At 43.3% G+C, this 24,220-nt stretch overlaps 1 protein-coding gene across 3 annotated transcripts in view; it reads left to right on the top strand.

Moving 5' to 3' along the window:
• SPTBN1 (spectrin beta, non-erythrocytic 1) overlaps window positions 1–24,220 on the top strand; it is a 136,248-nt gene that overhangs the window by 22,020 nt on the left and 90,008 nt on the right. For all 3 annotated transcript variants that reach the window (XM_075147816.1, XM_075147815.1, XM_075147817.1), the window contains exon 2: window positions 20,009–20,205. In XM_075147816.1, coding sequence (XP_075003917.1) covers window positions 20,058–20,205 — 148 coding nt within the window. In that variant the 5' untranslated portion in view covers window positions 20,009–20,057. The remainder of the gene's footprint in view (window positions 1–20,008; window positions 20,206–24,220) is intronic.

Here is a 24,220-nt window from a genome sequence, read left to right as displayed (position 1 = left end):
TCCTGAGGTTTATATTAAAGCTTCTTACTAGCCCATCATCCATTTCAAAACACTGCCATTAACATATTCACTTTGAGAAGTGTACTGATCCAAACGTTTTCTGGTTTTACTATTCCAAATCAGGATGCTTCAATTACTGTTGACCTGATTTGAATATGGGCTTGACTGATTTCATTTAAAATATTGATTGCAGTGCATTGGGTTGGTCACGTTTTTGCTTTATTCCTGTAAGAGCTACCATCCTCGCTCAAATCTGTGAGTTTAGATCTCATTTTTTCCATGATGCCCAGAGAAAGAGAGCTTTAACACACGCGTTGGGAGGAGGGATTTTGCCCACTTCAGGGTCTCAGGGTGCATCCTGTTCATTCCCGTCTTATTGGTGGTTTAGGTGACGTGCTGTTAATGAGAGGGGCTTGCTGTTTTGTTTGGGATTGCAGCGTATTGAGCACACTGCGCTGCACGTGAGTAACAGTTGGCCCTATTGCTGCATCACCCTGTGTTTCTGTCTTTACTGCACGCAGACATTTTAGTTGTGCCAGGGAAGGATAAATTGCACTGCTTTTTAATATGGTTTGAAATTCCAAATCGGCAACAAAATGCATAGATTGGCTAAGACTTTACACGCACTACATTTTCAGGCCAGCCATGTGAAAGTCATTTTGTATTTGAGATTTTTCTCTGGGAGCTGCAGGTGCCCCTGAGCATCTGGTGCTGTGTCTGTCTGCCCGTCTTCCGCCTGTTCCCATCCTTCCCCTCACAAAGGGATGCAGGACCCGCCTGGTCTTTTCAGTTAAAACACTCCTTGCACTTTTATGTGCTGTTTCTCGATTTTACTGTTGGTAGCAGACTCTTGCATGCTGCATCGTGGGTGGAGGGCCACGGAGAAAATGGTAGTCAGGGCTCCAGGAGACATCTGGGACCATTACAAGCAGCAACGCCCGCGCAACTTGTGAGGTCTCTGGAAGCCTACAGTAGTGTTGCACTTTCACTAATGAACTGTTACGCTGCAGTTCTGGTAATGAGGAGAGTTGGGTTTTCTCCAGATGCATGCAAGCTACTACGGTAACATGAAAGCACAGCTGGTTGGGTAGCAGGGAGAGTAAGATGATTTGATCACAAATAATTGTTCCATTTTAAAAAATGCCAAATGACAGTGAATGTCATTTGAAACAAGTGATGGGTTGGATCTGTACAATATGTTAAAATACATTCTTAGTAGGAGTAATAGAATTAGTCCCACTGCCTTTAAAACTGTAAAACCAATGGCAGTTTTTAATCCTTCAAAAAAGAACTTTTCTGTGTTTGTGTTGTTTTGTTTTTTAACTTCTCTGTACTCTGACGTGGCAATGCTTTTAAAGCTTTAAGTTTTTATTTTTGCCTTGAAAGTGGAACAATACTCAGGATTTCCCTCGGGAAACAAAGCTTTTAGAGCCTGAAAAGACCGCAGAGAGCATTCTCCTCTGGAGGTTTTTCTTCACCCAAGATGGCTGTCTAGAGTGATCTGTAGGAGAAAGAAAAGGCCAGAAGATCTGGAGAGCTGCCAAGCATTTAAAAGGACTGTGTAGTAAACAGTCATTAGGTGGAAAATGATCAGGATTAGCACTTTCTAAATTGCTTCAGGGCTGTATGGTTTTTTTACTGTAAACCTGCAGGTGTAAATATTAAATATGTGAGAATCTTAGCTTTTACTTTTGAAATATAAATAAGGTTCTACCATTTGTCTGCAAGCATTCCTTCATGACCGTATCACCCTGTCATACTTAAAAGATGCAGAGAAAAATGAAAAACACCTGCTATTGTTATTTTCTAAACAATTCCAGAGCCTGGTTCTTGATTTTTTTTTTTTTTTTATTATGTGAGAGGCAATACTGCTCTTTTACAGGATAATTCATAAAATTGCATTTGCAATGTCAAACGCTATACTCAGATGCCTTGTCTGAGTTACTACCTGGGTTATCTCAGGTAGGTATAGCTATTTTAAACATGGATGTGATTGCTCAGCGTGAGTACAGTGAGCTGTACTCTGGAAGCATTTCCTTTCCACTCATCGGGCTTTTATTTCTGCCTTGTAACTAGCCAGATTCTGCATCTCCCTGCTGTTATCTTTGGGATATAACCCTTCCTCAAGATTAACATTTAGTATCCATGTTGATTTTTTTTTTTTGTTTCTCACCATTAATTCAAGAAAATGGTATGATAATTCAAGAAAATGGTGTGATGATTGTCTTGTTCTGGATAGGCCCGCAGCTGTTGCCCTAAGCAACAAGAAATAGTCTGGGATTGTTTCTTTCCTCGGTTAATCACGTCTATCTCGGGGCAGCCAAGGAATAGAAATTGGTTTATTGTGGCTGAGCATTCTGTACTGCCCACAAACTGGCTGTACATTATTCTTCTTACATAATTTTTTATTGTTATTGCGGGTACATGAAAGACAATAATATTGACATAAGGCCCAATCTGTTCAGTATCCAAGGCAGGTGATCAATGGCACATGAAGGATGTCTCTTTCAGTTTCTTTCTTCCTGCATGGGAATTGCTTCATATATTTCCATAACCCAAGACGACAAAGGTGCTAAGGTCTTCTGAATTTCAGGGAAAAGGTGGAGGTTTTCCATGGTAAGCCCTGAATACAGGGAGCATGAATCAAGAAACCAGAGCTATAGTGAAGGTGAATACTGCTAGCCAGCAGCATTTTTGTCCCTAGAGGCAGTTGGTGAGGTTCAAATCTTGACTATAAAAGCAAAATCAAACTCAACCAAACCCCAAGTGGGCCTCCTGGATAAATTAATGTCATTCTACTTTCGCACTTAAGGTTGGAATTTAGAGCAAATTTGGGTGGTCTGTGCAGATACTGAGGGAAACAGCACAGTTTCTCCACAGTTTCTGAGCCATGTAGTAAAGCAACAAAACATCAAACTTCTTACACACTTGAAAGAAGCAAATAAAATCGCACTGGCTGCGGATTTCAGGCCATCAGGCCATCTGTTGGAAACAGTAGAAGGCAGCTCAAAAACTCTTCAAGGAATGGAGTCAGCGTGTAGTGGAAGTGTTTCCTCACTTCATTTACTCACATAGAAAGTGGAGAGAATGGGTGGTCATTTTCTGACACTGCAAACGTTGGCTTGCCATCCATGGAAGAACATTTCATGATGTAAAATGGAACATTTCTGTACTTGTCATTTCTTAACGTTTCTTTTTGCCATCTGAATTCCCTGGGGTAGAAAGGGAAGTTGGACAGACCTCACCACCGTGCTGTCTTCAGTGTCTCTTTACCCACGTTTAATGTAGAGACGGGGTGGCTGTACGTGGCATCAGGGCATCTCTCACACCAGCTAGTTGGTGAACAGGAGGAAACCCTGTAGTTGTTTACATATTTATGGTGTAAATAGGGATTTTTTTTTTCTTTTACTTTTTTTGAACCAAAAGTACAATTGTGATTGACAAAGTCTATTTCAGAGCTGTAGGAAAAACTTAGTCTCCGTAGACCTTTTTCCAACCCTCCAAATTTATCAGATCTACTTTTTTTCAGATGGAACTGAATGTCTAAATCTGTAATGAGGTCATGACCTTCATACAGTCTCTGTTGTGTAAGCCACATCATCGGAAAGGATGAAATCATTTTTCAAGAAGAGTTTATCAGCGGCTGTGGTCTGTGGGAAAGGTGAAAGCAAATGTCAGGTGATCCAAACAAGTCACAGTGTGCTTCGGGCAAGGAGGGGAGGGAGCCTGGAGGCTTCTTGCTTGACGATGCTGGAGCAGAAATGTCAGCGGTCACATGCATTGGTTTGCAGAAATGCAACCTTTTTTGGTGGTTTATCCTCTTTTGTAAGTTCTTGGAAAAACAACCAAGTGAACGTACCTTGTTTTGCCATTTTATGCTGTTGGAAAGAAAGCACTCATGATGTAATTTGAAATGGCAAAACCATTATATGTCAGTTATGAAAAATGCCAGTGATTTTCTTGTGTTTTTACTTTCATAGTATTTGCTGTCAGCTGCAGTACTGCACATTCCAGATATTTTGTAGAATAAATTTAATGAACCAAGGTTCAGAAATCTGGCTGGGACTGGGTTACTTTTGTAGGCAGCTAAACCCGAGTATTGGCCTCAGTGAGGTTTGGGCATCTGTATAATACTGGGGAAGCAACGGTCCCCAAAGACGTTGAGCAGATGTTGTTTGCCAGTAAATAGAGGGGGGGAAGAAAAGGTGAAAATGATGAGGTATTTAGAACAGTGTCTTTGGGATGATGAGATATTTTATCATGAGCTCTAAATGCTGGGGATTTGGCATGATGTGTCAGGTTTAGTTTTTGGGACATGAAGTAGGAATGAAACAGTCTGATTGCATTCGAAAGTTGCCAGATAATGAAAACAACAGCCAAGATCATATTTAAATATGAAATGAATATAAAGTGGCATTTGTGGAACTATGAAGAGAGATTGTTATTGAGAGGAGACAAGTGGAGATCAAAAGTTACTGGTTTTTGAAGGAGGAATTCTAGAATATTCTTCAAGGATAGCACGCATAGTTATCTTATTAAAAACTCAGAAAGCAAACAGGTGATAGAAACAATATGTAAGATACTGTCCAGTGGATAGAGCTTCATAAATCTTCAGCATCTGTACCCAATTATTTAGCTTCTCTGGATATTTTTTTTTCCCTGTAGTGCACATTTCTCACTATGAACTAATAGTACATAATAATAAAATCTTGGGCGTTTGCCAGCACAAACAGGGTTTTGGCTAACTTTTAGAGTGTTTGTGGAAGTAGAAAAGCAATGCAGCTGTTGGGTTGGGTATGTGCCAACTGAGGATCTATTTCCCAAACAAAAAACTCAAATCAGAATGAAATAATAATCAGATACTTTACATATCATTGCTTTATGCTGGTTTTTTTTCAGCTTCTGCTGCTGACTCTGTGGGATTTGTAGGCAGGTTTGGGGCTTTGCGCCTGGTAACCAGTTGAAACTGAGTAAACGCAGAAGAAATACAGTGTATTTGCTTGTGTTTTTTTCCTGAGTGCTTCACAAGATGGGGTTTGAGACCTTAGTGTGAAAATACTTTGTACAATAGTGCTGTTTTGCCTGTGAGGTCAATGCAAAGAACCATGAAGCTCTTGGACCAGATTATTGTTATTTTTTCTCTGTTGCTGCAAGGCCGTTTCCATTCCCTGGGTATACAAGGCTAGCAAAGCTGCCGTATGCAAATGAAGCCATATTTACATGTTGCCAGAAGCTGTTTATAACGAAGTGCCAATAACAATAGTTAGATATTTTGGAAGAGCTAAATGTCATTGGTTTGTTTATTTGCCTGTTTTACTTGGAGTGTTTAGAACGGTGAATAACGTGCACCTCGGAGGAAAGTACCTGTTCCTCTGGGCGCTTCTCGGTGCACCAGCGTGCCTGGCCCCAGGGAGCAGAGGGTGCTGGGGAGCCCTTCTCCTGGCTCCGGCGCCTGGAAAACATCTTTCGCCAGTTGTGTAGCCAAGGTCCAGGCTTGCCGGGGTCAGCTGGGGCAGAGCTGGCCGGGTGTCGTGTCACCGCAGCTGCAGCTTGGCTGCCCTGGGTGCGGCTTCCTTGGCTGGAGGAGCTGCACTCGCCGGGAGTAGCATCTTGGGGGTAGCAAGACTGTGGCTAACGCGAAGCCAGGGCCTTGCAGAGCCCTTCACGCTCGCATGGGCAAAAATAGATTGTAGTGTCTGAGACTGATGAGATGTTTCAAGTAAAACTTTGTTGTTTTCATCTGGTGTGACTCCGCTGCTTTTTACGGAGTTATTTACTAGACTTGGCTGATGCTGTTCGTAAGAACAAGTACGGCCGTGAAGTTTTGGGGAAGAATATTGTGCTGGTCCTTCTAAAGCAGCTGAGGCAACTTAGGTAAGTTGCCAGCCCTTTTCACAGAAAGTGCAGAAGCGTACAAGACGGTGCTCTATTAGCAAGCTGACATGAGAAATCTGGAAAGAGTCATCACTATATCATATATAAAATCATAAATATTTCTATCTCGTGTGAAGCAGTGTATAAGGATGTGCACTAAAATATCTAAAAAAAAAAGAACAAAACCAAAAAACCAAACACAAAACCCAAACAAAACCAAAAAACTTAACCATAGTTGAAACATCAAACGACCGAGGTAATGAGTGCCCAGGTTATTTAAGATGTAGCTTTTCTGGGCTTTTGCTCCACATCCATCATCTTATTTCCCAGGGTTTTAAATTCTGGCCTGCGTGCTTTTTCCTCCCAGGATGCATCTCAAATTGTTTGGTCACAAATACCCTGAATAACAAATTGGCTTAATTTAGATGGCATTAAGGCTCTTTAACCCATTTCAAAGGGCAGGGATGCACTGAAGACCTACAGGCATGCATTTGAATTAAGGCAATAATGATATATATTTCTTTTCCTTGCCTGAAAATGCCTGACTATTTTATCTATGCATCAGATGAAAGTTTAAGGGGAAAGGTTTCTGTTAGTCTTGTCGGGGAGTTGGCCAAAAAAATGTCAAGAATGTAGAAAGGAATTAACAGCTGGTGTCCATTTAAAACTTCAATGTGGGCAAATGCAGGCAGTATGCTGTTTTACCTGTCTTCTTCCTCTGGTTAGTACCCACTAACCCACTAAAGGTTAGTTTAGAAGTGAGGAGACCAGTTTGGATGTGGTGCTTTTACTTCTTCTGCCAAGAGGCTAATGAGCGGATGGTGTGCGTTTTGTTTCCTCTGGGGAGGATGAGACACATTTCCTCCTCTTTGGGAACCAGCGGCTCAAGCTCTGCTACTTGAACCAGAAATCTTGTTGGCCTGGTAGAATTACGCTGTACACTATCTAACCTGGTGCTTTAGTTGTATGACTGCTGACATTTTTCTCTCTTACTGGGGAAGGATCATTTTTCAGGTAGCTTTCAGCCACGTTTCTGGTTCTGCATAGTCAAAAATATGCACGTGCACAAAGGGGACCTCATCTCTTGGAGGGGAAATGACTGCGGAGTTTTGAAATGGAGTCGTATGCTCAGGGCCGCAACAGCTGCAGGCGTCGGGTTTGTGCTCGCTGGGCTTTGTGTGTACACGTCAGCGCTTGCGCCTGCGAGGTTTACGCCAGTGAAAACGTGATACTGCTGAAGCAGAGACACGCGTGTGGTTGGCACGCTCCCTCCTTCTGTAAGGCCTTGCTGGGGGCACCTGTCATCCCAGTATCTCAGTGTAAAAAATTGTACGCTCTTTGTAAAGAGAGGAGGAGAAATCATGGACTCGGAGAAATACATTAAAGATTATGCAGTAGTCCGATACTTTCCCACTGAAGAGAGGCAGAGGATGTCGTCACTTCAGAGGCTTCATGTGCAGATGCGCCAGGGCAGTGCCATTCCTTCTCAGCTCACCAGTGATGGGTGCACTGACCACCTTCCGTTGAAACTTGCAGTTTGTGCTAATTTGCACAACAATTTTTAACATGCGTGTTTTCAAGTGGGGGATTTAATATCAAACTGCTCTGCTCTATTTCTCAGTTCACTTTCCGAAGATTTCTGAATTCAGAGAAATGCTGGCATTCCCTACCAACAGTTAAGTACTGTCTTGACATAATCTCACCAAAGCAAAAGTTGTCCTATTCTGTTAGTAATTCTAGTTTTACTTTCATTAAAGAAATAACAGCTAGAATACATATGGTCCCTATAACATACTCCAGTGCTGCACTAAGTTTGGCCATCAAGAGGGAAAGCTTTGCATGATCTTGGCTGTGACTTGGGTTTCAACATCTGAAGGAAATGCTCGTTCTGGAGCTGTCTTTGATGAGCCTCCTCAGGGACCGCCACACTGTCCAAAACCAAATTCTTTACTAGGCCAGTTCTTTGTCCAGACCTCACTGAGCTGATGAAGCATCTCTGGTTAAAGCAGAGCTGGCTCAGCTGGAGAGGTCTTGGGAATCTCCGGTACCTGGACCAAGTGCTGGTATGGGAGCAGATAGATCACCTCGGCATTGCCATGGAGTAACTAGTGCTGTCTTATATCCCTTCTTGATAAGAGTCTCTGGGTATTTGGACTTGGGGTTGCTCCGTCGTGGGTTGGTGCTGGAGCTTAGTGTGCTGCTGAAACCAGTTGTTGCTTCAACTGTGTTGCCTGCTGTTGCCTTATGAAGTTTGTTAGCAAATCTTTCCCCATTCCCACCCCCGGAATCTGGTTTTTGTTGTTTGTTTGTTTGTTTGCTAATTCAAAACCTGCTGACTGTGTAGCAGGTTATTTCTTCCAGGCCGGTCCTTTAAATTGCTTCCATGCTCTGCCTGCCTGGCTGTGAAATATCGCTAATAAACAAAGCCCAGAACAAAAGCCTACACAACAAAACATCCTTTTCTCCCTAGGCCTCTCCCTGGGTGCGGTTTCCCACTGCTGCTCTGCAGTTTGGGGGCAGAGCCAAACCAGCTCCGTCTCATTCTTCCTGCCCTGGAGGTTGTCATCAGGCGGTCTCCCCCGACCCGCACCTCCGAGGAGGGAGGCGGTGGCCAGTACACAGTCTGTCTTTCCTGAATTTCTCCTCCTCGGCCGAGAGTGACGGAGCCTTTCCCTGCCCGAAAATAAAAACCTCCAACGCAGAGGAGGTTTGTCTAGGTGTAAAGCAGTATATCTTGAGATTACTCGCTGGTTGTGTGTCCTCTCCCTCGTGGACACACCTGGATTGCCAGAGCCGTGAGCGCGCTCAGCCTCCCACGGCTGCATCTTGTTCTGGCTCTGCCTCCTGTGGGAGGGAAACCGGGAGCTCACGGGGATCCAGGGAAAGGAGAATGGCACAGAGCCTCTGCTTTACTCCTGCTCGTCTACAGGTTGAGTGTATGTTGATTGAGCCGGAACCTGTGCGTTGCCCTGTTTCTCCCCAGCAAGTAAGCCTGGACATACATCTGGATCTCCGAGTGTGGTAGCCAGGTCCTATAGACTTCTTCCTATAGACTTCTTTCTTTCTCTAGCTTGAAGTAGCTGTTATACCCTGTTACGTTCTCATTTTGTTTATCAAACATGTCTCAGTGCTTGAAGTGTTACTTTGGTCAAAAAGTAATTCTTGCTGCACCCCTTTTGTTCTGTGCGTGTTAGCTGTAGAGCGTTCCAGCAGCTGGGCAACAGCACTGGGAAATAGCGTTTGGTATTCTCTGTACAGACTGTATCCTTGGTCCGTGCTCCTGGCCTCCAGTGGTTCCAGTCACAAAGTTGACTATCCACATTTATTAACTGTCAAAGAAGTTGGAAGATATATTAATAACAAGGCTAGGAAGGGTGGGGTGTGGAAATGGAGATGGAAAATAGAAGTGCAAGAGAGACAGCAGTTGGCTGGCCAAATCCTTGGACCTGTTTACTTGGCAGCCCTCCTCCTGTAAGGAGGTCGCAGCTATCGCATCTCAGGTTCCCGGAGAGAGACCGCAGGAGGAGGAATTCGCTCACAGATGTAAGCGCGTCGATCCACTGTAGCCAGCTTTGAATTAGGTTTTGCGTTCACACATTGCAAATGTCCTCTCATTGCAAATGTCCTCTCATTGCAAATGTCCTCTCATTGCAAATGTCCTCTCATTGCAAATGTCCTCTCATTGCAAATGTCCTCTCATTGCAAATGTCCTCTCATTGCAAATGTCCTCTCATTGCAAATGTAGTTCATGGCTGTTGCTTCTGTGTAAGACCCTCTCGGTAGGAGTGAGAAGTGAGGCAGAAAACTTCGGTTCTGGCTTTATGATTGATGAAGACACGTTGCACAGCATCTCTAGACCCTCTCCCATCCTCAGAAACTTGGCTGTGGCTCTCTTCATTTGAATTACTGTAATGGGTGTAAACTTCTATCTATAAATTACACGGTCACACGTAGGCCATCAGAGCATTTATTGAACCATCAAGGGACTTCTGAGTTTTACTTTTTTCCTAAGGAATATTTCATTTGAGGTTACAGACTAGCTAGACTTCAGCCGGTGCTGATTCCGTGATGCCTCTCAGCAGCCTGCGATGGGCTGGGTACCGCCTGGCACTGCCAGTTTGCTGGAGCACTAGTTCTGGAGCACTGTTAAAATAAACAGTGACGTCGCCGAGGGCATTCAGGTTGTCTGGGGATTCCTGCCAAGTTAGGGTCATGGCTGGGGTCAAGATGTTAAGGTTTTTCTGCTGTTCTCCAAGCACAGACGGTGATGCCTTCATCCAAAGAAGAACCAAATGTTTGACAGACTTCAGGCAGCGGGAGCGTCTCTGTTTTCAGTCCTTGACTGACACACAGCTGGTTTCCAAAGCTTGGTGCTCTGTTTCTCGTAAGCTGGGTTATGAGGGAGTAGCGACCAGAAAATGGGAAACTTCTTTCCAAGGGTAACTGGTTTGCATTGGAACTCTGCTCTGCATGAGCACTTGAAAAATACTCAGAAAGAGTTTTTGTTTTCTTCCACTGAAGAAAAAGGTAAATACCACTGTAGACAATTGCCCTATATTTTCACATTCTTTTGGTGAAGGCCAACCCACAGATAGCTTCTAGGACATGGTAATACTAAATATTGTCCTTTAAATTCTCAGTGACTCTGGAAGGAATTTTTTTGGTAGTTTCTTTGGAAGCCTGTTGATGACTATTGAAATACGTCAGCCTTCCTTCCTGCCAGATCATGAGGCAAGATGTCCCAGGTGTCCTCCGCCAGCTCAAAGACACAGCATATTCATCCATGAGTTCTTTCAGCTGGCTTCTTTAGAGGTGTTTGGAAAGCGCACCTTTGCCTTGCTCTATGATCAGGATTGAGAAGGGTCAAATGCAGAAGCTTTTAACAACATTACGAGGTGGTTTGAAATCTGAGTGCTCCTTTGAAACAAGGTCCCATCTCCATGGCACGTCTCTGTAAAAACCTGCCGGGGTAGGTGTCCATTCATAAATACAGAGACAGCCATATTTTCACTTCCTTGTCTCTTCTGTTGTAACCGTGAAACACCGGAATTGTGCTAAAGCTAAAGTGTGTATCAGAATAAATGTTGTCTTGACAGTGAGAGCCTATGTAAGAAAGATCCTTCCTGTAATTCCAGGAGGGACTGAGCGGACCTGGAGCCTTTTCGATTTCAACTCCAGTTGATTTCCTCTTGTTGATTTCATTCAGCTTACAACTATGAGCATCCTTTGTGGTAGACATGGCGAACATATTGTTAATCCAGCCCACTCATATTTTTAATCACTTTATATTAGCTTACCACCATCAGGTGGTTTTTGCTATTGTGTTATTTTATTTATCGAAAATAGGCAATTCCATGGACAAAATTTTCTCTACAAATGTTTTCTAATAAAATAAGTACATGGGCTGTAAAAGTTGAAGGGCTCTTGGCCTGCTGACGATCGTGTTCCTCAGAAAAAGTATTGGCATGCCAACTGTTAATTGAAGATGACCCCACAGATCAGCGCGCACAGGTGCACAAGCACGTATTACTTGTCTTGTAAAGCCCTAACAACATTCAGGATGCTATTCCAGTCACTGTCCAGAATATAGACCCTGATTTTGCTGCTCACTTTTCAGTTTCAAAGAGACCAGCTGCATTTGCTTTTGGATGGTCAAGCACCAGAGCAAGTCTGTGAAGTTTGAATAGCAGATGCGGCAGATTCATTTAAAACTTACGAACTGACACTTGAATTTTACTTCATTGGGCCTTACTTTTGTAAAAGGTACCTTCTCAATGGGTTGCCCTATACAGAAATGCAGCTTTTTCTGAAAATGGGTGGGAGATCTATTAACTGGGATGCAGAAGTTAACAAATCATAGATGCAGGAATGGAGGTGGGGGAGAGAAACTGTAGAGCAGAGCTGATGAGCTGGTCCCCCAGGTTTTTTCCAGCTAAGCCATTTGCATAGCAGGACACTCCCAGATATCCTAATAATTCAACCTTTAACTGCCTTTAACTGACTTAGGAAAGACTCTATGAAGGTGATGAAACTGTTTTTTAAAAGCAATTGACTTAAGAGCTGTGCAAATTGAAATCTATGGGAATTTCTTTATTGACTTAATTAGAAGTAGAAAATAGGATGACAGGTTTTAGAAAATGCCCGGTTGATACTTCACAAGAGAAGAGTTTTTGGATGCTGAGTTGCATCTCTTTTGGCCACATTGGATATAAAGGTGGCTTGTGAGATTGAGTGAAGCCATATTTAATCTGTGGACCTCACTTGAGCAGCCATGGACTGGCTTGTGATTCACTTGTTTGAGCTGAACCTTAGTCTTACAAAACTACTAAATTGCCTTTAGCCCTGACTCACCTTGTGTAAACCTTGCCCAGCAGTGATTGTTGAAGGAAAACCACAAATACATGAGGAAAGACATTGAGTACTCTCTGTTTTGCTTAAAAACTGAATGAGAAGGTTGTATTCTTTAAGCCTGGGACTAGCACTCGCAGTATGTGGAGTTTTATTAACACAATCCTCATGCAGGTTATGTGCCTCTGCGTGTAACTCAGTGCAGACTCTGCCACTATCCAGTCTCTGTCTGGATCCTTGTAGACTTTCCCTTTCAGTAGAGATGGAAGAATATCGCTCACTAGAAGCATGCTAATGGCTGATTACCAGAGCCCTCCCCTTAGCAGCCTGACACAATGTGTTTTACATTCTTCAAGTGATGAGGGGAAAAGGAAGGGCAGTCCCAGAAGGGATTTGGTGCTTACTCCACCCTGAAGTGTTACATGTGGGTAATGTTCAGTTCTGCTTGATTTTTGTACTCCTCTTTATTAACTTCTTTCAAAAAGCTGCCACTTTCTACCTAAAATGTCTGTTTTTTTCTGGTTTAGTCTTTCATGGTTTGTACATAGCTGGTGAGGGGCATGGGCTTCTCTAGAGGACGGTTTGGAGGCAATATCTAATCTGGGATGCGCCATAGAGAGATGTAGGAACCTAGGGTGTCTCACCCCACCGCTCCTATTACGTGTCTGATCTCAGATAAAACCAATATGAAGCCTCCCCCCCACCTCCTTTCTGTTTTTAGGAGGCTCTTCAAATAATGTTGGCACATGATGGGCTGCATCCTCGGCTGGGTGGAGCTACCTCAGATTAGAGAACAAATTTGCACCATATATATCAATTAATATATTCCAGAGTCTTCAGGAGAAAAAGTAGGAATCCAGATTTGCTGGGTAATGGGTGAGAAACTGGGTGAAATTTCGTAGCTTTAAATGTGGAGAGAATCAGACTAGAAGATTTTAATGATCCTTGCTGGAACGGAAAGGTTTGAAATAGAGATTTGGTTCAGGTTTACTACATTTTTTTTTAGTCATTATTAGTTCCTCTGTGCTCCTGGCTGGGACGCTGGGTGCTTAGTTGTAAGCACTGCATTTGCTGAAGCAGTTTGAATCTGTCCTGTGCCTTACACGTGTTAGTCGCTGGTGTGTAATGGTCACCCCTGCTGAAAACATGTGGGTGTCCAGTACAGTGAGCTGTATTTTTGTTTACAGCGAACGGCGCAAACACTTTTTGAAGTTGTTTCAATGCTTATGTAATATGTACCAGTCTCCCAGCTAGAGCGTGATATCCTGGGGACCTCAGAAGAAAAATAAGAGCCTGTAAACCACTCTTAACTCCCTGGTTGCTGGCTTTCAAATGATGGGTTATCTGAGATGTGGGAAGTAGACCTCACTCATGAAGGATGGGCTGCATGATTTTAATGACCTTTTCCAGCCCATATTGGGAATAAAGAGGCTTCAGTCTTGCTTTGTTTGTGCATTCCTGAAGTGTCTGCCCTACACGCTGATTGTGGCATTTGACTCCCCGATAGTACAGCCTGTCCGCTCCTTTCCTGTGACCTTTCAGGGTGCTTTCGGCTCTCGGCCTCCACATCCCAGAACGTGGACAGCCAGAGGAGTCAGCACCAGAAAGTGGGTTGACTCAGGCAGCAAGCAGGAAAGGAGAGACAAAATACATGGAGCACTCTTGGGCTGGAAAATGCAGGAACAGCATGGTTCTGTTTGTTGAAGGAAAGATGGGATTGGGAGCCAGACCCTGCACACAAGGGAGAGAGAGAGGATATTGAAGGCCAAGGGAGTTAAAGCCTTGCTGTATTAGTACTTTTATTATTTTACAATTGGTTTAGCAGCTGAAACAACAAGCCAAAACGTAAGCGATTTTGTTGCCCACACTGCCCTGTGAGGACAGGGGAAGCTTCTTTCTCTGAAGACCGTGTTGCTGTTCATGTAACACGAAGCAATGGTCTCTAGGCTGAGCATCAGGACAGGCTGGAAACCAGCTCCTTAGGTTTCAGGTTAAGAAGTGGGTAGAATTGAGACATGCATTTTCCGGTCTTTCTAAGCTTTACTCACAGGACTTCACTTTTTTCAGTTCAGGTGTTCTGTAGAGCTCTGAGTTTCTAATTAGTATTTTTTAAATACTTGCAGAATTTGACTTGTGGGGGTGTTTGAATATGTATGTCATTTTGCATGCAGCCTTGAGCTTCTCCGAAGTGTCCCTATTGACCTGTGGTTAGGCCAGTTTCCTTTCTAAGGAAGCTAAGGTGAGCATCTCGCCCTGATGGGGAGACAAGATGTGGCTGGATGCTGGGAGCTCAGAAGAATTTCCATTCTCCAGCTTAAATATGGGTTTAAAATGACATTTTTAAAAATGTTAAATGTCTGTTGTGCTGCTGTTGGGAGGCAGCTGAATATTGCTTAGAATAAATGCAAAGTTCAGTTACATCTTAACTAGATTTTCCTCCTTTTAATAATAATAATTACTCTAAAGTGAATTTGTTGCTAAAGAGCTGTCCGAGGCATCAGTAGGAGAAAAGCAGTACAGACTGGGAGTGAAAGCATCTGGGGGTGGAAGTCCTGCAAAAAGGGTAATTGAATTGATTTCTGTGCTCATCCAGCCTTGGTTTCAGAGAGGGCTACCAGAAAGGAGGCGGTTTGTAATTTTGGTTTCTTTGATGTACGTCTGATATGTAGGAACTGGAGAGAGACCGTTCTCTTTGTTACAGTGGTTGTGCTCATACTTGTCTCTGGACCATCTGGTCTAGTAACCTAGAGATGGAAGTGCCTGTACCCCATTTTCAGTCCTCTCAGCCATTCAGTCATATACAATTTATCTTACTCTCAGAAAAACTGCAATAGGTTGGACTGTGCGTTAGCCAGGGAATAGTCTATTTACATAAGTAATGAGACCATTTGGGGATTGTTGTTCAAAATACATTTTCTTCAATCATAACATCATAAAAACCTCTTGACAATCCTCAGATAGTAAGAGTAACATGAAACTAACTACAGCTTCGAATGTTTCATGGAAGAATAGCAAGTCTTGAAAAAATAATGTTTACTCTAAAGATAAATGTAACTATTAGGAAGTAATTCCAGATGTGTGGTTATGGCAGAATTTTAGTGATTATAGTCTTAGCCTATTTAGTGAATTACATTATTGCATTGAAAAGTAGCCAATGAATTTTTTTAAAATTAATTCATTCTTCAGATGGTCTGAATAAAACTGTTTATTTTCTATTATCTGAGAAACAAACAGAGCAGAATCTGGTTTATTTATGAAAGTAAATACAAAAGGTCTGACCCCTGGATATTGCCTTTGAAAATTGTCTGAGAAAATGCTCTTCCTGGTAGCTGATTCTTTCTTCAAGCCATTCTTCCTTTTGAAGATAATACCAACCCCCCCGTGCTCAAATTATGCAATATATTTTAAAGAATGCATTGAAATGAAATGGTTTGATTTCTTCAGTCTTATGAGGTCTTCTAGTATCATATCAACTGCAGAAAGCAATAGAGTGTTACATTTTATCAATGAAGACAAAAGTTTGTAAATTTACAAAACCTTTCTTTGCCTGTCGTGGTGGGTCTGTGCTGTGTGTTTTGGGGACTGGAGCAGTTGCATGCTATTTATTATTCACCTCTGTGCTTGCTTATCCCTGTAATTGCCAGCTAATGCCTCCAAGGCCCAGGTGCACACAGTGCTGGCATGTAAGTTTAGGAGGATGTGGAGTAGCTGAGAAATCCCAATGCCTGTTTTCTGTTTTTAAGCCCACTTAAAGGCCACTTAGAGTCTGTGTCTGAATTGTGAATGATAATGATGTTGGAACCTGCCATTTCAAAAATGTCTTGTTATCAGTAGGCTCGTGTCTATCGTATTCTGAGAATGGGTCAGCTTGGAGTCCTCTGTATTAAGACTGCTCAGGATGTTGACAGCTGAAACTCACGTTACATTTGGCTCTCCACAGAAAGCATTGTTCCTTTATTAGATTGGTGTTTCAGCTTAAAGCCAGGCCAGGATGTTTAAATCACAAAGGTTGTTCCTGCTGGAGCACAGGCTTTCTTCTGCCCCTGTGCTTTCTGCTTGTGTTACATATTCTATAGTGATTTCTTGCAAGGGTGTTAGTGGGTGCTTTGCGCATGAGTGCAGAGTGCTGCAGTAAGCTAATGGTACACAATACAACTGTCTCCTGCTTTGTGCTGACTACACGGTCAATAAAACAAATCCCTACTCACAAAGTACTTGTTGAAATCATCGAGCAGGGGAGGTCTGGGCAAATAAAATTACGGTATTGAGCAGCAGTTAGTGCAAGTAACATGTTGGGTTTAAAATAAATATGTAAATATATGTTACATGTATGCATATGTTATACACACACACAGTTTTTTCAACTTATGTCTTTAAAGTGCAGGGCTAATTTTGTGGATGACAGATCTCACTTGAGGTCATTAATAGTGAACTCAGCTACATTAAGAGCTCCAGAAAAATTCTGAAATTTTTCCCCGTTACTCTCTGGGCAGTTGCAGACAGTGTTGGTGTTTCCGTTTGTCAAGTGGGGACACCCATAGCTTAGAAACAAGATCTGCTGTTGTAGCTCAGCCCATCTGCAGGCCCTCCATTTCTGTGGTAAGAAGCCTGGAGGTTTCTGCTGGAGCTTGTGTTTACGTTCCCTCCTGGTTCCCGGAGGCACCAGGAGGTTCTGCTGGACCAGAGCTGCAGCAGGAGTCTTAAGAAAAATTGTTTTTCAGCACAGGCTTACGGCAGTGGTTGCACATGACATAGCCGGGCCTTTCTTTGGAAGAGGGCAGGGCAGCTTATTTCAGTTAGGATTGAATTGTGTTCTCCTCGCCTCGCCACAGAAGTGCTTTGCTGCAAGGTACTTATTTTTATCACTGCAGCGTGTGTCTGCTACCCCTCTCTGCTGTCCCTGTGTCGTTGAGCCGCATCCCAGAAAAGGGAGCTTGACGTCAGCCCGTGAAAGAGGCACTGCTTTTATTTCCAGCATCTCTGCAGAATCAGAACAAGGATGCAAGTTTTCTAGCCCTATAGGTGTAGGGTAACAGGCCCATTTCATGCTCAATTTAGCTTTATCTGGGATAGATTTTGCTTGTGTGATGCTCAGGAAGGGTAAGAGAAGTGATAAAGCTCAAGTTATAGTTGAATTTATTCTGTATCCAATTATGCGTACATCTAAACACAGACGATACAGAAATAAATAAATGAAATCTGATGGCTTGCAGCATCTATACTGAATTAGCATGTCGCTGCATCCCGTTCTTAGGGTCACTGCGTTTATTTTTACAGTTTGAGCTGCTGCTTTTCCAGTGGCATATCTCCTCCTCTTTGTGGGCACTGATGAATACAGAAAGCTGAAAAGATTGAAGCTGATGCTGCAGAACAGTCTGATTCTACTTGTCGTTTATATGACAGTTACTCCATGGATTTAATTGGATTTAACCCTGATTTCTGCCTGTGTACAGGAATCGGTGGGAGGCTTTTGTCCAGGCTTGATACTAGATGAGGATCAGGTGGTGAATGCCATGCAGAAATGTTTCGGGTGAGACTTAATCCTTTCCCCATCTTTGCTCCATCCTTCTTGTTTGTTCATAGCGGCAGAATCCGTCCGGCCGAGGAAGGACCCATCCCCAGAGATCCTTGCTGGAAAATGTCAGGCTAGGCCTGTGCAAAGAAGGAGTATCGTTTTAAAGACTTTTCCCAGAGCAAGCTTTTTTCATGTTCTTTCAGTCTGTTGGCAGCTTACCATAACTAAAGCGAATTATTCCCACCTTTTGTGAAGGTTGGATCGCTCACAAACGGGCTTCGCTAACAGCTGCTTATGTAACAGCCTCCGGTGCGGCTCGTTTCCCCTTTCTGTGCAAAACGAAGGGATTATTTTGCAAGTAAACACGCGCGGAACCTTCTCATCCGTGGTGGGGGAATAGGAGAAAATCAACCCGGTCTTTTTATCCTAGGACCGTCTGGAATATTGATGCCTCTTAAGCCCGCGAGCGGTGATAGTAAATACGTTGTTTTTCCCCGGTGAGCTGGATTTATGTCAGCTGCAGGATATCCTCTTTTTTTGTTGTTGTTGTTTTTTGGACTGACTGCGGGCCTGGTAAAGCCATCCATTTACCCTCCCGCAGGGATATGGCGGGACGGGGAGGTCGGGAGGAGAAGATGCCGCGCTCTGCCCTCCTCCCCTGCGTCAGTAGGTGGCACCAGATGGCCGGGGCCCGGCCGCCCTCCCCGCCGGGCCCGGCCGCCCTCCCCGCCGGGCCCGGCGGGGAGGGCGGCCGGGCCCGGCGGGGAGGGCGGCCGGGCCCCGGCGTGAACCCGCTCCGCCGGTCGCCCTGGACTCGTCCCCTCAGGGCTAGCCGATGGCGGGCGAGCTCTGGGCTGCCGGGTCCCGCCGTGAGGCGGGTGGCGGGAGGAGGAAACACCCGTTCGCCTGCGGCTGTGGGTCTCGCTGCCGGGAGCTCGGGGACTGGAAAGGGCCCAGCGGGGTCTGGGCCCGGGCTGGGGTCACTGGGCGCTCGAGGGGAGCCCCGGGCCCCGCTCTGCAGCTTGTAGGGAGAGAAAGGGTACAAGGAGTTTGTGAAGGAGCTCCAGGCTGTGGCCCTCGCCTGTTTTGCTATTGTAAACAGCTCACAGGAGCGAGAGCAGAAGGAAACAAACAGGTGGATCCACAAAATGAGAGATTTTTCTCAGATACTCTTCTAAGTCTTTCTGTAATATGACCATTTCTATTAAACCCCCCCTTTCCCAAATACTTTACTGCATTTTTTAAAAACTATTATATTTTTATAAAGGTGAATTGTGTGTTTGCTCTTCGGGGTCAGCCCTTGGGTCTCTCTGAGCACCGACTTTGGAGGGATTGGGTTATGGAGGATGCAATGCAGCCGCTGCTTCACCCCCAGTGATGGGGGGAGCTCTGGATCCGAGCTCCCAGGCCAGTGGCTGTTCCTGCAGGGTTCACAGCCTCTGGTTTAGCAGCCGTTTATAATCTCCCTCCTCTTCCCCTAGGAGAGGTGTTAGGCTCTTTTATATTTAGTGCTGATAAGTACATGCAAATTCCGATTAGAAAACGGTATGAATATGCTAACAGTATCTGACTGCCTGAAAGAGGAGAACCTCCTGTAAAGAGTTGCGTTGGTGGGCTACCATTTTGTTGCTAGGGAGAGTTCAAAGCAATGCATCAGTTAGTTGTTTTTATCTGGATTAGTTCATAAATAAATTCCCAGGACCTGTCACAAAGTCAGCATTTGCATGTGAAGAAAGAAATGTTTCTTCAGGTCTATGTTAAAAGGCTTCTGCTGGTCAAATGCTTATAAGCATTTGCATTTTTTCATCAGAATGTGTACCATTTTGTAAAGGTGTTGAGGTCTTCTTTGCAATTCAGGTTTTTCTGAGCTGAGTTATTCATGTCTCTATATGCTTTAGTCAACATTCACAGATTTATAAAGCCGACAGGCTGCTTTTGAAAATAACAATTGTGAAAGTATCTTTCTGCACCGTTTCATACATGTTCCAGTTTGTGCGGAGTTGAACATGACAATTCTGGATATGTGTGTGCAGCAAAGCTACTGGCTCGAAATCTTGCTTTTGTGAAGTATCTCATTTTTTAAGAAGTCTCGGAGCATTCCGTTGCTTTTTGAAGGACTGGTTGGTATCTAACGTGTTCTTGAGCTTGTGCCCAGGCTTTGAGTAAAAATAATTGATTTTTTAAAACTAGAAGTCTCGAGCTTGAGTTTTACAACCTTCCTCCAATGTATGTATATTGTCTAAATTATTATTATGTATTTTTCTTTTACAGAGGTTTTTAAGAAGAATCTGATGGTGAGAATAGGTTGAGAAGACTCAGGATGACGACGACGGTAGCGACAGATTATGACAATATTGAAATCCAACAGCAGTACAGCGATGTCAACAACCGCTGGGATGTCGATGACTGGGACAATGAAAATAGTTCTGCTCGACTGTTTGAACGATCCCGCATCAAGGCCCTAGCTGGTAAGCACTGATCGCACGAGCAAAACTCTGTATGTGATAGTACGGGATACTGTCTGTCTTCAGTGCCTGCGCCTTGTCGGTAAACTGGAGCTGACATTTTCCTGAGGTCAAATGCAGTTTGGCGGAACAATTGTTGAGATTGTTTTGTCCGTTGACATCAGTGGGACATGATGGCCTCATGTTGCTTTGCAGGATGTGCTCATATCTGACGTTTTGCAAACACTTGGCTGTTCAGATTTACTATGAAGACTTCTTTACTGTAAGCACAGGAGAGCAGAGATTTCATCCATGCCTATTTTTTTTTTTTTTTTAAATTAGAAGGTTGTACTGACTCAGTTTCTCACCTCACCAGTCTCATCAGTTATTAACCATTTCGGCTGTGTATTCAAATTGTTTTGATTGGGTTTCTGTGATTGGCAGTGATGTTGGGGTTGTTTTTTTGGAAAAAATCAGAAGGATAACAAAATCCTGCTTCAAAAATATCTTCATTTGGAGGTGTTCAAAACATCTCACCTGTCCTGAAATGGAGGAATGTGGTAGATGAAGATAAGTTGTCATTTAGTAAATAATGCTGAAACTATAGTTCTTTCTGAAGAAGCAGAGCTTCTGAAATACATGCCGTCTTCTGCTGAATTACACTGTCATCAGCAGAGAAATGAAATTTGACTGGGTCTCTTTTTGTTGTTATTGTTTAAAATATTTGATCATTGCGTATTAAAGGCTGTACATTAACCAAATTTATTTATGCAGCAAGGAGATTACGTCATGTCCTCTCAGCTCTGAGGCATTGCCCTGCAAAGGGATTTTTATGCGTTCTGTAAATGATTTCCTGACTCTTATGGTAGCATGCCCACATTCCTGACCTCTGAACAAAATGCCTCAGTAGCGTGGGACATACTGTAAGCATGGAAAACAGCTCAAAATATGCTGAGCTTTCTGCTAGCGAAATTTTAGTTACAAGGACATTTTTAAACCCAACACTTCATAACATGTTGAAGCAAGTTTATTAAATTAACCGTACTGAGACAAAGGTATCATCTGTTTCATTTGTGATTCTGATGAGACTGACTCTGGAGCACAGCGTGCCCTTTATCCTCTTGGTGCCGGCCGTGGGGGTGCATTCGATGCAGAACACCTTTACATGTCAGGCACAGGGCAGGATCAGGTTTGGAGCTGAGCGACAGGGAAATAAAATAGTTCACACAGGTGGGCAGAGAGCAGGTCATATAACCCTTACTGAGGATAGTAATGGTATCGACTTAATGGAACTGCTCAGGGAAAGGATGCGTGTTAAATTTTGCTATCTTTAGAAGACTTTTAATTACAGCAGTTCTCATCACAGTATGCATTTGAAATTATGGTGTAAAATGCCTGACCTGGAATGGGGCTCTGCTAGGTGGGGTCAGAAGCAGCCTGACTGATGCCTTTGGTGGTAGACGAGAAGAATCTTGACTTGGTTGTTTTTTTTTTTTATAGTTTGATCTTGTTTGAGAAAGAAACTGTATTTTAATCCTGCCACATTAGTGGTTGTAGGTTATATTATATTCCTTGGGTGGGAAGTGCTTTTAGTACAAAAATCATTAGCAGCATTTGGGTCCCACATCTAGCCTTTACAGCAGTTCGTTGTTCCACTTACTTTTATGGCAAGCAGAACTCCCCACCTGAGTAATGAATAATAAACATGAAACTCTTACTTCAAGGAGAAGTAATGTAAGGAAAGTACTTGAATTATTTAGATAGCCTAAAACAAATACCAATGTCAAAGCAAATGATTTTGCTGAAGATTCTATTCAGAGGCATATGTAAACATTTTCCCAGAGAATCATGTGTTTATTTTTTTTCCTTAATAAGCGTTACTCATAGTTATTTTAATTTGATACGTTTCATACCTGTAATTCTCTACTGTTAGTGTTAAGAATACTGCGTGCTGCCAAAACTTGGCTTAGCCTAATGCACTGCTGCAGCACTGCTTGAAAGCCTAATCGTGATGCTGGGAGAGAGGAACGAAGAGAGGTTTGTATTGTAAATCAAAGGTTATAGTTAAAGGCTGAGCCATGGTACTCCTGGTACGGTTCAACGTATATTTTTGGATATGCTGTCTGGTGGGTAATCTTCCCTTGCATCTTCCCAGAAAGGCACTTCCAGGTTTTTAACAGCTGCAGCCTGGAGCTGGGATAGCAATAATCTCTGTCATTGTACTCTCTAAATCGAGACAGGCTCTTTCTGGAAAGGTGTACTCTAATTCAGCTGCTTGTCACAGGATCAGACACATAATCACTGTGTGAAAGCCTCTGGCTGGCAGCACGCACAAAGCCACACTGGGTGATACCAGGAGGCTCTTCTGGGCTCTAAAACCCATAAATTTGACTGTCTGTTGCACCACCACTTTCTCCTGTGTGAATTTCAGTGCTCTCTGAAGCAGAAGTAGTTGTGCACCACCTGCAGGGCCCAGACTTACTGAGTAACACTCCAGTCTGACTTAGATGGGCACTGGCTCTTTGCGGGCATGAGCATCTTCCCACATCTCCAAGACTGACCGTCTTCTGCCGACAGCATTTTTCTTTCCAGAGGTCCTAGGTTAGACTGCCTGTGGCTGTCAGCTCTTCCAGTACGTCTGCCTTTCATTGAAGAGACAAGATACATCAAAAGGCCATCAACGTAATCTCCTTGTCCTGGTACAAAAGGTTTCAAAATAAACAGACCAGGCACTGGTTCTTTATTCCCCATCTATAAGATGCAAGCTGTTGCGTTCAAAAGTAGAACAACCATAGGCATTTTACACTGCTGACTAATGGTTGTATACTCAATGTGGATCTTTCTGTTGGTGCAAGCATCTTCTGTCCACAGTCTTCAACAAGTTGTGAAGTTCCTCTTCTGTGAGGCTTCCATCTTGTATTGATTCTAGTTTCCTGTAATTCAAATGAAGCTTATTCCTTTAAGGTAAAGAAAGGTAGAGAGCAAGTAGGCGAGAAGTGAGTTCGGTAGCCAGAGTCTGATGCTCTGTTCTAGAAAGAATCATAATAGCCCGATGTTCCAGCAGGATGTTGAAATATTTAAAGAGCAAAGCAGGAGATGGGCGTCAGAATAATCTGTGATCGGAACAGACAATGTATTGGAGAAAAGCTCGGTTAAAGCAGGTATGATATAATAATAGTAGAAAAGCACTATAGTCAGCACAGCAGCTGATAACCGATATTATTAAAGTGATCTGTATACCGTGAAAACCAGAATGTGAAGGATTGTTTCAGTTTAAAACAAATAAATCATCTGCGAACTCAGCTTTCAATCAGAATCCGGATTTGAAAGGATATGCAACCAGATTGGTTGCCATTCATGTTGAACTAAGTCACTCTGCAACTGATATGAAAAGAAGATAACTGATCTCTACTTTGTAAAGTAAGATATCCCACTGTGGGAAATCATCTTTCACCTGTCCTCGTTCTCTGTGGTTCTTTGGAAGGTCTGGCTGGAAGACCAGGTAATTCTACCTGCTCTTAGAAGCCAAAAAGATATCATGTTTGTGCAAAATTCTTCATTCACAAATCCTCAGGTGTTGGATTTCGTCTGTCAAGGACCATTAGCTAACAAGATTTGCTGTGCAGCGCCTTGGCGCATGGAGCTCTTACAAAAGCCTTAAGAAACAGTTCAGTTGTTCAGCAGTTTTTCACACTCTGTCTGGGACTGTGACATTCAGATGTACCATGCTTGCTGTCTCAGATGCTGTTTTCAGGTAGAATGAGAATCGTCACCTCCAAAACGTTCCATTTCTTCAGTTAGCTAATCCAATATTAAAAAATGCTTGGCTAAACTTACTTGCTTTTCTGGTCATTTGTATTTTGCCCTTTTGTCCTCTGTGTTCACCTGAGTGACCAGAAGGTCTGTGACTCAGCTCTCTGGCATATGAATTAAAAAGTTTCAAAGTTTATGAAATAAGAGAGGCATATCTTCTTAGCGCAGGGCAGATGAAGCTGTGCATTTCTTCTTCAGCTCCACCTACGTGACTCTGCACAGGTCA

Source organism: Calonectris borealis, chromosome 3 (genome assembly GCF_964195595.1).
Source record: "Calonectris borealis chromosome 3, bCalBor7.hap1.2, whole genome shotgun sequence".
NCBI lineage: Eukaryota > Metazoa > Chordata > Aves > Procellariiformes > Procellariidae > Calonectris > Calonectris borealis.
The sequence above is the reverse complement of the archived record's forward strand: the minus strand, read 5'-3'. Positions and strand labels throughout refer to the sequence as shown.